Source organism: Sinohyriopsis cumingii, chromosome 11 (genome assembly GCF_028554795.1).
Source record: "Sinohyriopsis cumingii isolate HCF-2022 chromosome 11, ASM2855479v2, whole genome shotgun sequence".
NCBI lineage: Eukaryota > Metazoa > Mollusca > Bivalvia > Unionida > Unionidae > Sinohyriopsis > Sinohyriopsis cumingii.
Genome location: NC_142971.1, coordinates 87636774 through 87654415, shown reverse-complemented (window position 1 = coordinate 87654415; position 17642 = coordinate 87636774). Strand labels below are relative to the sequence as shown.

Genomic DNA, 17642 nt, shown 5'->3' with positions numbered 1-17642 from the left:
AGACTATTCTAGTTACTGTCCCTCCGTGCCTACTGAATAAACCAAAGATGAATTTTTTATATTTTTTTTACATTTGTGGTAGCAGCATGATGCTGCCTTCCATGCATGCGTCTGAAACATAACAAAGGGTCAACGGATGATAGAGACGCAGGTGTTCTGATAACAGGGATTATTACAGAAAACGTGAGCACTTTGAAAGATTTAATTCTGAGTGAAACAATGAGGAATTTTACTTACCATCCACATATAAATGTCAGTCTTTGTAAATATATTAATTACTAGAGAGCGGCCGAAAATCCAATGAAAGATAGATTATGAGACAATGCCTCATCCGGTTGATCTCCATTACCAGAAATGTCAACACAAAAAAGCAGATATTTCACAACATACAGAACTCATGCTAGATGTCAGTATAAGCGGATTATGATATAACAATGCACTGTTTAGATGGTTTGTCAATATGGACAAAGAATTTGTTTATGTAACAATAGATAAATTTCAGTGCATTTTATATCCAGTTTGCAGCTTCCTTTTATGGGGCCTCTGAATTTCTGCACTCCAAACCAATGGTTGTATATAAAAGTTTAAACAGCCAACAATGTCACCAACAAATATAAAAAAAGCCACATGGTATGTTTTGCAGCCAATAAGGAAAAATAATCCAAGTTTGCGACATTGGCGAAGACCTACGTGATCCCAGAATAAACTTTTTATGCATTTTTTTCTTTTTCTTACTTTTAAGAAGAAAAAAAAACACTTTTTCATGTATGTGAAAAATACTTTTTCATGTATGAGAAAAATACATATAAAATTTCTGGAGCCAAGCCATGATCATCTTGTATTATTCATACGTGATCTCTTCCCTAAAATGATAAGCAACTTTTTGCGTTTTTTTCATACTTTTTAAGATTTTTTTTGTGCACAAGAAAAATACATATATATGAAATTTCAAGAGCCATGCCATGACCGTGTTATATCCGAATTTGCGCTACAGCAGAGTCACACTCTACTTTGTGCTCTATTGGTGTGCAAAACTTTCATGGTCTCAGCTGGTACAAAGTGTTTTAAAATGCAACATGAAAATCTGTTTTTTTCTATAGCTAAAAGTGCTACATATGAAAACTTGAAGCAGTAAAGGATGTTAAGAGACGAGATGGGCAAATAAATCATTGGTTTTTTAAAAAACTTTTAGCATGTTATATGTGGATTCCTCTTTTTCTACTTGGATTCCTCTTTTTGTCCACTTGGATTTTCCTCATCAGGGGTTGGCATGTCTTGATATGACTTTTTAGAATTTGATGACACATATGTTTAAATGGAAATTATTCACTTTTTTGGATCCTGTATTCATTTGCAACCTTTAAGAAGGTCATTATTTACAAATTCTGAAAAATACATATTGTAAAATCAATGCCAGTGTACATGGACACATGTAAAATTTTCCACATGGATTAGATATGGAATCCATACGTACTTTTACAGAAATATCCATATGGACATTTTTATTCTATAGGCTAGCTGAACCACTCTTATGGATTTCAGTGTATCCATGTGGAATTGTTATGGATTCTTTATATACTCCGTATGGAAAATCCCAAGAAATATGCAAATTAGTCTATGAAATCTATATGTTGTCCATATGGAATAAAATTCCATATGGAATTTGGCAATAATCCATATGGAATTTGTCATTAATCTATATGGAATTTGTGAATAGTCCATATGGAATTTTTGAATAGTTCATATGGAATTTGGTAATAGTCCATCCCGTACAAAAGTTTCCAGGCTTACTTAAAATGGATTTCAGACTGGTTTTTTAAGCACTTTCTGCCAGAACCACAACAAATCTGCTTCTGATCTAAATTAAGCTGCCTAATGATTCTTATACATTATTGGGAATCAATGATATATATTCACAATAATTTTTAAAATGAATTATTTTAACAAACATTATCAAATAAGATTTAGGTTCCTCTTGTCCTCGTTTTCTTTCTTGCATACAGAACCTAATCCATGATGGCATCACTTAAGTCTTTTTCATTTCATTGAAATTGTGGTGAGATCTCATTAAAATTTCACTGAAATATTTGTGAGGTTTCACAAAATATCTGAATAAAAGTTTTGTGAGATTTTACTAAAATTTTGATCATGATAGTATTTTACTGAAGCTTCAGTAGTTTTCAGGCATTTCAATTTTCAAAAGGCTTCAAATTAATAATGGATATGAATTAAACAGGACTTTATTAACCAATGTGATATTAAGTGTGCATGAAAACAAATATACAGATGTAATTATATGACATCCAAGGCAAGAGATATGGGAGTTACTACTAATAATAATAATGACTTTATTTAGAGAGGGTAACTCAATTAGTTACAGGGGCCCCGAGTGGCAGAGTGGTTTAAAGCGCTCTGTTACAGATCACTGCCATCTCACCTGTCTGCGTGGGTTCGAGTCTCGGATTTGGCTATTGTGGGTTTGTAAGAAAGCTTGCCAGTAGCTTCTCGTGGGTCGGTGGTTCTTTCCGGGGTTTTCCATGGTTCTTCCTCCACCATTAATACTGGCTGCCATGTATAGCCTATCGTGTGCTGAAAAATGGCGTTAAACCCTACAATAATGTTTTTTTTTGTATATCAGAACAATCTTTAATATTCAAGCGGTCATTGTTACAAATGACTACCTAAAGATAAGTGATTTCTGAAATCGCTAGCCAGTTGTGGTGGTGGGGGGAATGGTGTAAGCAGTCATTCATAGCAGTGGCTAAATGCATTTTTTGTCAAGACATTGTGGTTGCAAGTTGTGATGGTCATTCTTGAGAGCATTTTTATAATAAAATCTATCCGTGCATTATGATTATGATCGGAAATGATAGATGGTCGCTCATACAGATGTTGCTCATAACAGGTTTTACTGTAATATCTATTATAAAGATATTTTCGGCAATGAAAACATTAAATGTTTGTAATAGGTGAGATGCAGTGTAAAATCTTTGGTGGCCACTAGTGTATTTTCAAGATTAAAGTCACACCTACTTTCATTGTGGACCGTTAATGGTTTTTGATATTCCATGGATCAGCACCAGTGTACTTGAGATACAGATAATAATACAATACTGATTACGATTTTCCAATTGATGGTAAACACTAAAATTCAAGTTATTTTCAAATAGTCAATTAATAAAAGTTCTCTTCTCTAAAAGGTAATAAATTTCTGATAAAATGATAAAAGCTATCTTTAACATGGTTAATTATAATCCACTGTCCCTGATGTTGTAGTTATCATTTTAATGTAATACATTACAGTTACCATGGAAGTACGATGGGACTAGTTCTGTGATGTAGGATGTAGATCCAAATTTGCATGATGAGAGTTTGGTGTTTTACTGCTAGCTCAGTTCTGACTGTGTTGCCATGGGAACTGGAGGCCAAAATATTAAAGAATATCTCGAATAGTTGTCACCCCATATTGACACTGCTGCACATGTTAAAATATAAATATTGAATTTCCTCATACTGTACTGAAGCTGATGCCTTTTCCTTACAGAAGTACATTGATGCAAAATAAAGTGGTTGACTTATGGTTTTCAAACTCTGTTGACCACCATTTCAGAGCCATTCTGCATGGAATAAATATCTGTAATAAATAATAAAGGTCTATGTCTTTATATAACGTCTGCTACATTTTCAGAATGTAGCTTCTAATTAGCACCATTTTGAGAAAACATTTAACCTGTTGGACTTAGCGGTTCAGTGTTTGAATGCAACATATTTATTTACTAAAATAGAGAGCAATATCATTGTTGACACCACCATATATGCCCATAATCCGTGGAAACTATACAGTCAAGTTTGATACATTATATATACTTGATTATCACAGAGGTGATTACAAGGTTAAATGGTAATGGATAAACAGTTACAGTTGCACATATTACCTAATGAACTGACAATAGTTCAGGTAATATTATGTTTTGAGTTTATTGTGGCAGATCCTATTAAACTTATTTGCATGGTTAAGTTATACAAAGTGTAAAAACCCAATTCATGTGTAGTTAGGTAATTCAAAGAGATAAAAATTGAAGAAACAAGTTATTACTCTTTGTTACCTTCAATAAATAACGATTGAGCCATCTATGTTAAAGATTATTGTAAAGATACTCCTTATTCTGTATCATTGGCAATTCTAAATAACATCTTGTATTTTAATGTTATCTTTAAGGGAACAATTAAATCTGAAATTAAGAAAGTTAAAAAATGTGTCATGTTTTTCAAAAATTGTTTTTATTTATAGAAAAAACACCCCCAAAACCCACCTTTTTCTCTTGCAGTCAGACAGTGTAAGCGAACCAATGGGAAAAGGTGGCTTTGGAGTTCCACCCACAAAACCACATGAAAAAGCCCCACAGAAGCAAGTCAACAGGAAAGACAACCTTGTTCATGCCTCACATCAAACAGAATCAAAATCAGTGTCACAAGGAGACTTTCAGATGGCGATCTTAAGAGGCAATAAGGACACAGTACAGCAGTTCTTGGACAAAGGTTTCCTGATTGTTTTAGTACTTTGGTGGATTTATTGTAGTGATTCATGGCTGTCCATTTGTGTATCCATCCATTCATCTGTCCTTCTATCAGCTGATTTTCCATTAAACCTGAATTCATTATGTACCAGTTTAGAGGGGCAGTGCATATTTTTTTGATGATGAGTATAGTCCAGTGTAGGATTTTGATCCCAGATGAAACTTCAGGGGATGAGGTTGAAAAGACCCATTTTGATATGTGATACAAAGTCCAGATATTTCCACTTGCTTATATCTTTAGATAATCTTTATTTTCATTCTTGCTTTTTTTTTAATCCATTCTGATGAAAAATTATTAAATGCAGGATGTGGCAAGTCATGAAAATTGTCTTTGACTGTTATATTGACTAATATGCAATGAAATATACCAATAAAGATGAATGTACAGGTTAAAGATGGTTTTAACTTGGGTGTAGTAAACAGAAATGACCACATTAATTTTTTAATGGGAAATTGAACATAGACCCAGATCTGCCATCACATAATGTGGGGATTTTTTTTCTTTTTCAAAAAGAGTGGTTGAAATTGCTATAAGTATTACAACTACCTGTGCTTTTATGAACTGTTATTCTTGATATGGGAAATTTTCAGGTTTCAAAGTGGACACTGCACTCAAATCTGGATGGTCAGGTCTAATGTATGCAGCTAATACAGGCAATTCAGACATGGTGAAACTGTTGCTTGACAGGGGAGCTAACCCAAATTTTCACACAGGTAATTTTTGTGTTTATTGAAACATTTTCGTCTTTCATCTTCATACCTGTATGTTTTAAATTCCTATGCCTGTTAGTATCTCATTAAATTTAAGTTTTTGTCTTGTTCAGTAAACGTCATGGAGATGCAAGTGTCAAAGCATATCAGGATACTCTTCATTCTCCATTTACCCTAACGGTTTAAATTTATTGAAGAATGTGATTGTTGTTTTCCTGAGCTTTCACCATATTCTGTGGAGAACCCTAGATTTTAATTCTGTTTGTACTTATATAATTCCAACAGACTGATGGGCAGAAAGGCTTATTTTAATAATATCCATACATTCAAGCAAAATAAGAAAAACCAACAAATAATAGCAGAAATATCATTCATTTTTCTTCATCCTAAAGTGAATGTTAGAGCCCCAATCTCTTAATGCTTGTTCAAACGTGAATTTTTTTTCATTTGCATTATATTTATTTTCTGGTTGCTAAGTAAGGCTCTTAACGTAATCAATGGACTGTTGTTGTTTTTTATACCATTATGTTATCTACTAAAAAGAATTTACGAAAAGTTAAATTGAAATTGTGAACTTTAATGTTACAGATAAGTACTCTGTGCTTATGTCTTGCTGTGGCTCTACCAGTAGGAATGAATCTGACCTAATGGACTGTGTCACACTTCTTGTGGACAAGGGTGCAGATGTCAATTCCTATGACAGGTAAAACAACAAGTCACTTAACATTGGTTCAGTGTCCATAACTTATGTTCATTAACTTTCATTACATTGTTTATGATAAATGTATAATTATTTTTCTTGATTTTAATATTATCCAGCTGAAACTTGAACTTGAATGACCAGTGCAAATCCCATTACATTTATTTTGGGCACATTTCACCCCATTCTATTCTTCCCCCAACTGTGCTTCACTCCACGAGTTTTATCATGAATCCACTCCGATTTCACCCAGCCCAGTCAATCAGGGTTATAATGAAAAACCCATCACAATAATGGGAATCTGATTAAATCAATTAGCTATATATTATAAGTAGATCTGACACACACCAATAAAAGGCCAAGTTTTGATGATATTTGGGGTTCTCGATCCACTTATATTTTAGAAACCATTTACAGATAAGACACTTCTTTACATGTCAAGAAATTGTTTCATCAGAAACACTAAAAATGATGTTTTTAACTTTCATAAATGCAAAAGCTGTAATTTGATTGGTAAATCAAATGGTCAAAAAAACTTGACTTCGTATCAGTCTCCGTTTATGTCAGAGATCTCGATTTAATGAGATGCCTGTTATCATTTTGTATGTTAAGTTTGGTTTTTAAAATCAATCCTTGTGAGGCTTTCTTCATTCATCTCTAAAGTAAGGATGTATTTGCAAACCCTCCTGTGCCAATTTATTTGCAAACCCTCCTGTGCCTATTTATTTGCAAACCCTCCCATGCCTATTGTCATGTTTACCCCGACCCAGAGTAGCCCAGTTGAAACATGTATAATCGAAGTAATTCTGACAAGCCATTGTTTGATGTCAAACATTGCCGAAGGCTAGCACTAATCCGTTGCGTAAGATTGTTGTGGCTAGAATTGAAGAGCCGGACATAGGAGTTGCGAGGCCGCCCGATAGCCAGTTATCACCTAGGTGTCGAAATGTTTCATGTTTCCAAGATCAAAAGAAGTTGCCTGAAGAAGTGGGAGTGTCTTAACTTCTTTCCCTGCAAACAGACAGACAGGTTGAACTGGCCGCTAAGACGATTGGACAGGGGCACAGCGCCACCCAATCAGAATCGAGATGGGGGGAGACCTTGATTTGGGTAAAATGATATCTCGCGTCTTCTGGCAAGAGTTAGTTCGCTGAGAGAAATTACCCACAGTGGAGGTTAGCGTAACTCCGAATAGCCATTCGTTATTGGCGGGAAAATCTTAGAGCGGGAAATTCTAAGTACAGAAAGCTTCAAATAAGGTCAGTAGGATATTTGTTCGGTCTTTGTGGAATGCGACTGCATTTTAATTGTAGGTCGTATGTATACTTATTGCCAGAATCGTAGTACGAAGAATTACTTTGTTTTGTTAACATGTTTGCATATTTTGAAGAAATGAGTTGATATTTGTAAAGAATTATATAGCTTGCTAGCCGTCGTAAGAGTTAATATTGTAATTCGCTATGTGGGTATTTTATAGTAGACTGACACATGTGTTCATATGATTATAGATTTTGCCCTTGTTGAATATTTGTAATGTACAGACATGCGTCTGATTGTTGTCAGATTGTAGTATGATGAGATTAAATATATATGTGTATATACTGACGTGACACAATGTATTGATGTCTGTATAACAATTTGCTGATACCGTGTTATTATGCCATTGTTTACCCTGCAAGAAGTGTGTGGGAATTTCGATGTGTATGCATGCGTGACCAAAACAGTGATAGCTATCTGATGATTAATTGTCGATATAGTGTGAGGTGAGATTCAATAAAACATGTTAACGCCTTGTGGTTTTTCACAGGAAGCTTTGAGGGACGGACCAGTTATAGTTTGGTCCCGTAGTCTCAGATAGAGAGACGGAGGAAAAGAGAAGAAAGGAGGGAACTCAGGACAAGTGAAGTTTAGGAGCGAATTGGAGGAGGAGATAGTAGAGACAGAGGAAAGGAGAAGAAAGGAGAGAAGTCAGGAGAAGTTGAAGTCTGGGAGCAAAATTGTAGGAGGAGATAGTAGAGAGGGAAACGGAGACAAAGGAGGAGTTAGAGGAACGGAAAGAAGGAAGGAATCAGCGGGAAAGAAATAGATGAGTAGATGCAAGGACAGGGGGAAAATCGAACTCATCCTGTAAATCACGGGATGAATTAGGCTGTCACTTGGTAGAGGGAAAGATGAGTGATTGGAAGTTATCGTTTTAAATTATCACATTTATTAAATTGTTATTGATTGAATTTCATCTTAGTGTTCTCTATAATTTAACTGTCGGCATTGTTGACTGGGGGCTCAGAGCTGTAAATCTACACCATCACTAATTTAACTTTCTAACCTAACGAGCCAGGGTGGAACTGTCATCATAATTTAATTAAATTATATTGGAAGAACCCCACCCCAATACGTGCAAACGTCACACCTATTTTTATCTGAGTCTGCTGCAAATGTGAAAATAGTAGGTGTACATAACATAAAAATATTTCTTAAAAAATAATTGTTTTTATGCCAACTAAATAGTGACCGATATCATTGTAATGAAATAGTCAAATTTCAATATGAAGATGTGGATAGGTCATGTTTTTAATGCATGTTGTATTTATTTCTATTTTAATTTACTATGTGAAACATTTTCTAGATATATTTTAAGATGTTGGTGACCATTTGCAATTAGCACAAAACAACAAAAGATACATCATTATTTCATGTTCCATTAAATTGGTATTAAAACTTTATTAGGGTAGAAAATGAAACTCATGTAACAAAGACAGAAAACAGAATTTTATTTCTCCATTTAAAATTCATAAAAATATTTGGGAGCCAGCGATTAACAGGTTTGGTGCTGGAAGTAGCAACACCAGATCTGTTAATAATATTTTGTATTTAGCTTCTTAATTGCCCCTTATTTTGACAACTGTTTTGCTTTCTTGACAAATTTGGCCACCAGTGGTTATTCTGGTGTACCAGTAATTGAAAATTCGAAATATTTATGTACAATGTATTGTTTATTACATTGGGTTTGTAATGTATTAGTACATGTTCTTTAAAATATTTATATAGTCCTAGATTTATATTTTGTTGCATTATTTTCATTTGCCATATATAATATTGATTCTTCATGCACCTCTTGGTTTTTGTGTATGCCCAGTGATATGACTTGCTTAGGGTGACTTCTGAATTTAGCACTTGGTGTCAAAGGAAACTTTTTGGTCCTTTTTGTTCATCTGATGCTGCTGTTGCTATAAAGTATCTTAAATTTTTATTTTATTTTGTGAAAGTTTTGTATACAACTGCAGTCAAAAAGATTTCTAAACTACTTTGAAACAACCACATTAACATGTACATCGAAGTAGATATGTGCAGATGACTTCAGACCAGACTGTTTATACTAATTTCATTGTTGTGGATAAAATATTTATGTAACTAGTCTTAGACAGCACACTGAAGCATTGAAGTTAATATACGACTGAACTAGACCCGTGTTTCCAGCCGAATCAACACAACCACAAACACACATTGTGCCATGAGAGTGCATCTATTTTTAGAAAGAGGGATTTTCTTAATATAACCACTCACTTTTCATTACAACATAGGCTGCAAATTCATGATTTTATTTTTTTCCTACATATTGGTAATAATGACATGTATTGGTTAAATAGTATCTGTTTTCATATTTTCACAAAATGAAATGATGCCAGAAAACAACCTTGACCTTGACAGTGGTCAAATTCCACAACATAACATTGTTACATATGTTTCTAATCTTCATAAATAAATTTTTAGGCTTAATCTGCTATCACATTCTCATTAGACATTGTTTTCATTGAATAAATGTATCTTCCATAATCTTTTGGCCCAATTATTTGTGAAAAACAGACAATCACATCAGTCCCCCCAGGGGTGTAAAACTAAGGGTAAAAAAAACCTTGGTGTCAGAACTGGGGGTCAGATAAAAAATGTGGGGGTCAAAAATATACTGACGAATTTTCATCTGACTCGTACTTTTTCAGCTTGAAATAGGATATTGCAACTTGCACAACATACTCTCTCTCTCTCTCAACATACAAATAAACTAGCAAATAAACGCATTATCCATTCAAAGAATAATTTTATTAGTTCTTTTTTCTTTTAAAGTCGTACTCGCCTTATAATCTTTTTGAAGCAATATTATAGACCAACACATTACATACAAGCCAATACAAAAAGCCTAATAAATCGTTTTAACCAAATGGCAGTTAATTTACTGCCTGTAATAAAATTTGTACTATCATTGATTTCCTAGAACAAATTTACTAAAAACTCCAGGATGCTAATGATTCATCTTGTTTCTAATTAGTTACACTTGAACTTTACGATATTTTATTGCAGCAAAGTTAAAAACCAAACAAAATCTGCAATGACCCCCTGACTGTGAAATCTAAATAAACGCATTTGTCTTGGCAAGTTTACTGATTTCTTTGTTGTAAAAGAATGTCTTGGGTTATAAAGTTTTCTCCAGATATCTTGTGGCGAACGAGGGCACATTTTTTAAAAATTCTTAAACCCTTTCATGAAAGGATTATTCACTTTTGCAGTCTTCGCAATCACGTGATCACAAGTCACACTGGTACTGAGTAATCCTAATGGATGTGCCGTATTCCAGTCAAGGGAATTATTTTCTTCATTTTTCATTAAAGTTAGATCCACAGTTACTCTTTTGTGTTCTGCTTCTTTCACTTTCTTTGCTAGTGATTCTTAGTGTACGACATTTTAATTTGGAGATTACTTTCTAATGCAACAAGCACTGAGGTTAAACATCAAGATGACATCCTGCTGAGCGATGGAAATCGCTTGAGGGCTTGCGAGATTTGGGGAAGCTACTCCGTCATAACATTACCTATGCTAGTCTGGTTCCTTATTTCATATGTTCCCTGCGTTACACTCCGCTATACGAATAGAGGAGCGCAACACAAGAAGTAAACGAAGCGGGGAACCAGTCAGTGCCTGTGGTCGAAATATACACGATGCCACCCCTTGTCTAATGCATTGGATATTAAATAAATCCTCATCACATTATGCAAATCCTTTGCGTCAAAAAAACGCACAGCAACAAAATGTGTGCGTCAATTTTCTTCAGCGTGCATCCCTGATGCACAAATGTGCGTAAAGGGAAACACTGCACATGATGTCATATTTTATAGACACAGCGATGTCTGCCATTACAGGTTCACTTATGGTTTCAAACTGATTTAATAAAGAAAATAATGCAAGACACTTTTCTTAGATTTTCAAAGCACAGTAAAACATTTTCTGCGCTGTTAATCATGAACCCAAACCCAATATTTATATACTGATTAGCATGAAATCCGGATTAATGTATTGCTTTAAACAAGAAAGAGGACATTTATTCTCAGAAACCACCTGTTTGATAATTGAAACATTCCTATAAACAAAGTATTGATTAATAAGGCTTAACTGTGTTTGCTCTAAACAGAGCCTGGATTAACAATGGTTTACTGTATTGTTTGCTTTAAACAGAATCTGGATTAACAAGGCATTACTTTATTGTTTACTCTGATCAGAGTCTGAATTAACAAGACTTTGCTCAATTGTTTGCTCTTAACATGGTCTGCATTAACAAGCCCATAGTACCTTTGGCTCTAAACCTGGACTGGAGAAACAAGGCTTTACTATATTGATTACTCTAAACAGGGCCTGGATTGACAAGTCCTTAGTGTATTTGCTCTAAACAGTGTCAGTTAACAAGGCTTTTTTGTATAGTTTGCTCAGGATGGTTTTCATTACCATGGCCGTTGTGTATTGTTCTAAGCGGGGTCAAAATTAACATGGCCTGACTGTATTGATTGTTTTAAACATGGTCTGGATTAACATATCTTTAATGTTTGGTGTAATAAGTGTCTAGATTTCATTGCTTGTTTTTTTCAGGTACCACATGTCTTCTCTCATCTATGCTGCCAGGGAAGGAAGAATCAATGTTATACAGAAATTGGTGGATTCGGGAGCCAATATTAACAAACAAGACAGTAGAGGTTGGACTGTAAGTTTGAACTAGTTTAGATTCGACTAAACTTTCTATGTAAAATGCATATCCCATCTTGCCCTCTTGATTTACTGTAGAAGGCATTTTACTAAGGAGGAAGAATACCTGATGCAATTACAATATTGAGACATTAGAAAAATAATAACATTCATTGACTTAGCTAGTTAATAACATATGTTTCATGATGTTAAAATAGTCCTCGAGGAAACTACTGCAGTGTTCATAAATATTTGTAAAAGCCTTATGGCTGTACAAATAATGATAGAATGTTTCCATTAAGTCATATATTATGTTCTGTAGATTTAAATCATTTGAATATAAAATTAAAACCAAATATCATGATAAATATGAGGAATTTTCAGGACTTTTATGTTACTAAAATCCATTAACAAGTGATAAAATCTGCAGGACAAATTTGAAATTTAAGTCATTTGTATAGAACCAGTAGGTTAAGAAAATATTTTCTCATCATGTCTTGGTGAACAAATGTTCAGATGGGCAGAATTCTGCAGTCCCAATCTATTCTGTGAAAAGTGTGGAATATTAACTGATAGGCTGTCAGTGTGAAATGATAAGTGAGAGGCTCTTAATGCAGAATAATAGCTAATAGTATGTTAGTCTCAAAAATAACTGACTGGTCATCAGTGTAGAATGATAACTAATACATTTTCAATGTGGAATACTAAATGTAGGTTGTGAGTGTGAAATAATAACTGATAAGTTATCACTTTGGGATAATAACTTGTAGATTGTCAGTGTGGAATAACTGATAGGTTGTCAGTGTTGATAAAAACTGATATATTGTCAGTGATGATTAAAGCTGATGGGTTGTCAGTGTGGTATAATAACATATGTTGTCAATGTAGGATAATAACAGATGGGTAGTAAGTAAGGCATAATAATAGATAGGATCTTAGTGTGGGATAATCACTTATAGGTTGTCAGTGTGGGATAATACTTTAGATTGTCAGTGTGGGTTAATAACTTATAAGTTGACAGTGTTGGATAATCACCTATAGGTTGTCAGTGTGGGTTAATAACTGATTTGTTGTCCATGTGGGATAATCACTTATAGGTTGTCATTTTGCATTAATAACTGATTGGTTGCTAGTGTGGGATAATCACTAAGTTGTCAGTGTGGGATAATCAGTTTTAGGTTGTCCATGTGGGATAATTTATAAGTTGTCAGTGTGTCATAATCACTTATAAGTTGTCAGTGTGGGATAATCACTTAAACATTGTCAGTGTTGGTTAATAACTGATTGGTTGCTAGTGTGGGATATACATTCATAGATTGTCAGTGTGAGATAATCACTTATAGATTGTCCGTGTGGGTTAATAACTGATTTGTTTTCCATGTGGGATAATCAATTATATGTTGTCAGTGTGGGTTAATAACTGATTGGTTGCTGGTGTGGGATATACATTCATAGATTGTCAGTGTGAGATAATCACTTACAGATTGTCCATGTGGGTTAATAACTGATTTGTTTTCCATGTGGGATAATCACTTAAAGGTTGTCAGTGTTGGTTAATAACTGATTGGTTGCTAGTGTGGGATATACATTCATAGATTGTCAGTGTGAGATAATCACTTATAGATTGTCCATGTGAGTTAATAACTGATAAGTTGACAGCGTGGGATAATCACCTATATGTTGTCAATGTGGGTTAATAACTGATTTGTTTTCCATGTGGGATAATCACTTATAGGTTGTCAGTGTGGGTTAATAACTGATTGGTTGCTAGTGTGGGATATACATTCATAGATTGTCAGTGTGAGATAATCACTTATAGATTGTTGTTGTTGTTGTTCTAGGGTTTAACGCTATTTTTCAGCACAAGATAGGCTATATATGGCGGCCAGTATAACTGGTGGAGGAAGAACCCTGGAAAACCCAGGGAAGAACCACCGACCCACGAGAAGCTACTGGCAGGCTTTCCCACGTACCCATGCTAGCCGAGCTTTGGACTCGAACCCACGCAGACAGAGGTGAGATGGACTTATAGATTGTCCATGTGGGTTAATAACTGATAAGTTGACAGTGTGGGATAATCATTTATAGGTTGTTGGTGTGGGATAATCACTTTAGATTGTCAGTGTGGGTTAATAACTGATAAGTTGACAATGTTGGATAATCACCTATATGTTGTCAGTGGGTTAATAACTGACTTTTTGTCCATGTGGGATAATCACTTATAGGTTGTCAGTGTGAGATAATCACTTCTAGATTGTCCATGTGGGTTAATAACTGATAAGTTGAAAGTGTGGGATAATCACTTAAATTTGTCAGTGTGAGATAATCACTTGTAGATTGTTAGTGTGGGTTAATAACTGATAAGTTGACAGTGTGGGATAATCACTTATAGGTTGTCAGTGTGGGATAATAATCGGCATTATACCTATCTGTTTTTATCTGCATCTTCTTCCATTCTTTCTTTCTTTTTTAATAACCATAATTAAAGAATTTTTTAAAAACTTTACTCCATATTCAGCACAATACAAATAATAAACATTGACAAAATAAACAATTTAATAATCAAACAACACATTAAAAAAATTTAATATTAATTTATGCAGCCAACTATCAAAATGTATGTAAAGACACATACATATATATTTACATAATTAAAATGTGTGTTTAGCCAGTTATTTGCCAACCCAAACCAAGTCTCCCTGCAAGTTCAAACTTCTCCAACTTGGCCTATGGAGAACAAAATGACTTCTCCCTAAAATTATTTATGATTAAAATTGAGATCTACTTATATTAAAATGCATCTAACATGCACTGATAAAGTTATATGTCCTTGTGATATTTGGAATTCCTAGGCCACTTAGTTTTGATAACCAATTAGATAAAGTGTTGCATTTCATACTAGGAGGAGTTATGATTAGACATTCTTCCAAATGACGTTTTTCACTTTAATAAAAATATCAGAACATGATTTCATATCAGTGTTCATTGGAATTAAGTTGCAAAATCTTTCACATATATGATACTGCTTCCTGCTATGATTGCACACATAATGTTCAGTCAGAAATTAGCTGAAAATGTCAATGTAACTGAAAGTTTGGTAAATCTGGTTCTGACTCCTAGGCACATAAGGGGTGGGATCATGACTGAAATCAGATTATCATAAAATTCAGATCTAAAATCAGATAGTCATAAAATTCAGATCTAGGTTGAGCCCTGCATGACCCAAATCTTAATTATCTGCACTTCATTTGGAAATACAACTCTAGACATGTGACTCTTGCATGAATCAAGCACACCTTTTGTGAAAGAAAAAAGCATCCCATGCTAAAGAAGGAGTAATAAAACATAAACAGTTTTTTTCTTTCTTCATGTGATGCATAGACAAGATGTTGGTACCAATTTTCCAACGTGTTTTCATTCTTGGGATTGGCATAAATGCATTTAGCTCATATTTTTCTGCCACTGTTTTAGGTGTAGTTATGAAGCTTCATGAATGTATTCATCACATGACAAAGGATACAGTGACCTATGTTTCATGACCTAGTGTGTTCTGTGCTGTAGCTCAGTTTCTTTGACACTGGTGATTGCTGTCAGGGAACTTAATATATGCATTTGTCATGAGGGATACTTTTCACCATTTTCAAAAGTAGATCACAGTGACCTATTTTTTGCTCTAGTGACTTTGCAAGGTTTGTAGAATATCCCAGCCATGAGAAGGCAAGACTTAGCATTCGATGGAATTTTTCTAATTAAATGGCTGAGTGAAGAGAGGCAGAAGTAAATGCTTACAAGGGCAAAGTAGAGGGCATTGAAGGGTAAATGGGATGGCAAAAAAGCAAGGCATGTGGTTTGAGTATGACCATCCCCTGCCACTCTCCCAATGGATGCTGATATCCATTTACAGCTTGGTCAGGTGCAGCAAAAAAGTAAAATGCCTTTTACAAGGGGATACTGAGGCAACAAAAGCATCTTAATCTGACCATTTTATTTTCTGATCTCGAGTCTGCATTACCAAGTACTAGATCAAATTTCCTTTATCTACTAATGCTAAATGGGTGTAACCACATATGGGGAAATTTCCATATGGTTTTATTTTCCAACATTCCTGGTTGAGTCAAAAATCTTAAAATATTAACGTCATTGATAATCAATGGTCTAGAGTATAATTGTTTCACCATATTTTAAAACTGAAAATTAAACAAGCAAGATGTTCAATAGTAATTTTAATTGTGCTGTTAAAATGCTACTTTCTAGACACTGCCTGTCTTAAGAGACCTCAAAATTTGATTCTATGGTAGATACCCAGTGACGGACTCTTATCACATGTTAACCTTTATTAAACGTGCAAAATTTTATAAATATGGACATTTTTATATTTGGGGGATTTCTTTAGATTGAGCTTACATATATTGCTCACCTACTTGTGTTTGCAGGCTTTAACATGGGCGGTTAGCAAGAATCATGGTGCCACAGTGAGGAAGCTTTTGGAATGTAAGGCAGACCCAAAGCTGAAACACTGTGATGGACAGACTGCTGTTGACTTGGCCTCATCTTTGGGACTAGAACAGGTATGTTTAAATAGGGCAGAAAAATTCTCTTGTCTGGTAGCCAAGTAAAAGTTTACATTTTGCTGGGGAAGTAATTTGCTTCAATTGTATGCCCAGAATTTAATGTGGATTATGAAGGAAAAGGTTGACCTTTGACTGTAGGCATGAAAATTTACTTTAAGAAAGGGCTACTCTTGCATGCATGCATGTGTTCACCTGGTCACAATAGCCATTTTGATTCCCCCCCCCCACAAATTTCCTAAATTAATGCTCTTTATTTGACGGCCACCTTCCTTTGCCGGTCAGTGAAAATGTGTTTCCTAAGCAAACAGTGGTTTCACCCTGTCTTTTGTGGTCATTGAAGTGTATGAGCAAATAATATAAACCTTGATCTGCCTGCACAATATGGAGGGTCTATATTGTATGAAGTTGGACTTGTACCTGAGTATATATGGTAAAAGTTTCCTTTTGGGATTGACTACCATGTAACAGTACAGAAAAGATATGTTTTCAGTGAAAAGTGAATTACATTACTTGGAAAAGAGTTAAGCTTTTGACTTTTCAGTTTCTATGTTGTGAAAACTGCACATGTGTTCAACCATTCTGGAAAGACTTTAAAGGCAGAAGTCAGGGGCCCCAAGTGACCGAGTGGTCTAAAGCGCTTTCCGTTATGGATCACTGCCATCTCACCACTGTCTGCGTGGGTTCAAGTCTCAGCTTCGGCTAATGTGGGTATGTGAGAAAGCTTGCCAGTAGCTTCTTGAGGGTCGGTGGTTCTTTCCGGGGATTTCCCAGGTTCTTCCTCCACCATTAATACTGGCCGCCATGTTTAGCCTATCGTGTGCTGAAAAATGGCATTAAACCATGCAACAAAAAAAGGCAGAAGTCACACTGTAAAAGGGATATGGTTGCACCTTTCCTTCAGTCTAAATTTGGCTTTTGGGGGTGGGGGGAACAGCATATATTATTATGATCTGATTGACTAATAGATAGCAAGCTACCTGATACAGTGACTGATAGGTGAAACTGACACCTAATTGAACATGTGTCAGTGTTATTTAGGTATAACAAGAGACTTTGCGGTTTTTTTATTAAAAAAAT

The 17642-nt window shown here is 34.8% G+C and overlaps 1 protein-coding gene across 2 annotated transcripts in view; it reads left to right on the top strand.

The window, feature by feature from the left end:
• Window positions 1-17642, top strand: part of LOC149788920 (ankyrin repeat, SAM and basic leucine zipper domain-containing protein 1-like) — a 45993-nt gene that overhangs the window by 3824 nt on the left and 24527 nt on the right. For both annotated transcript variants that reach the window (XR_016424277.1, XM_089975058.1), the window contains exons 2-6: window positions 4329-4539; window positions 5169-5291; window positions 5877-5991; window positions 11902-12013; window positions 16428-16562. Coding sequence is in view for 1 of the 2 variants with exons in the window: in XM_089975058.1 (XP_089831184.1) it covers window positions 4329-4539; window positions 5169-5291; window positions 5877-5991; window positions 11902-12013; window positions 16428-16562 (696 nt within the window). In the remaining variant the exon portion in view is untranslated. The remainder of the gene's footprint in view (window positions 1-4328; window positions 4540-5168; window positions 5292-5876; window positions 5992-11901; window positions 12014-16427; window positions 16563-17642) is intronic.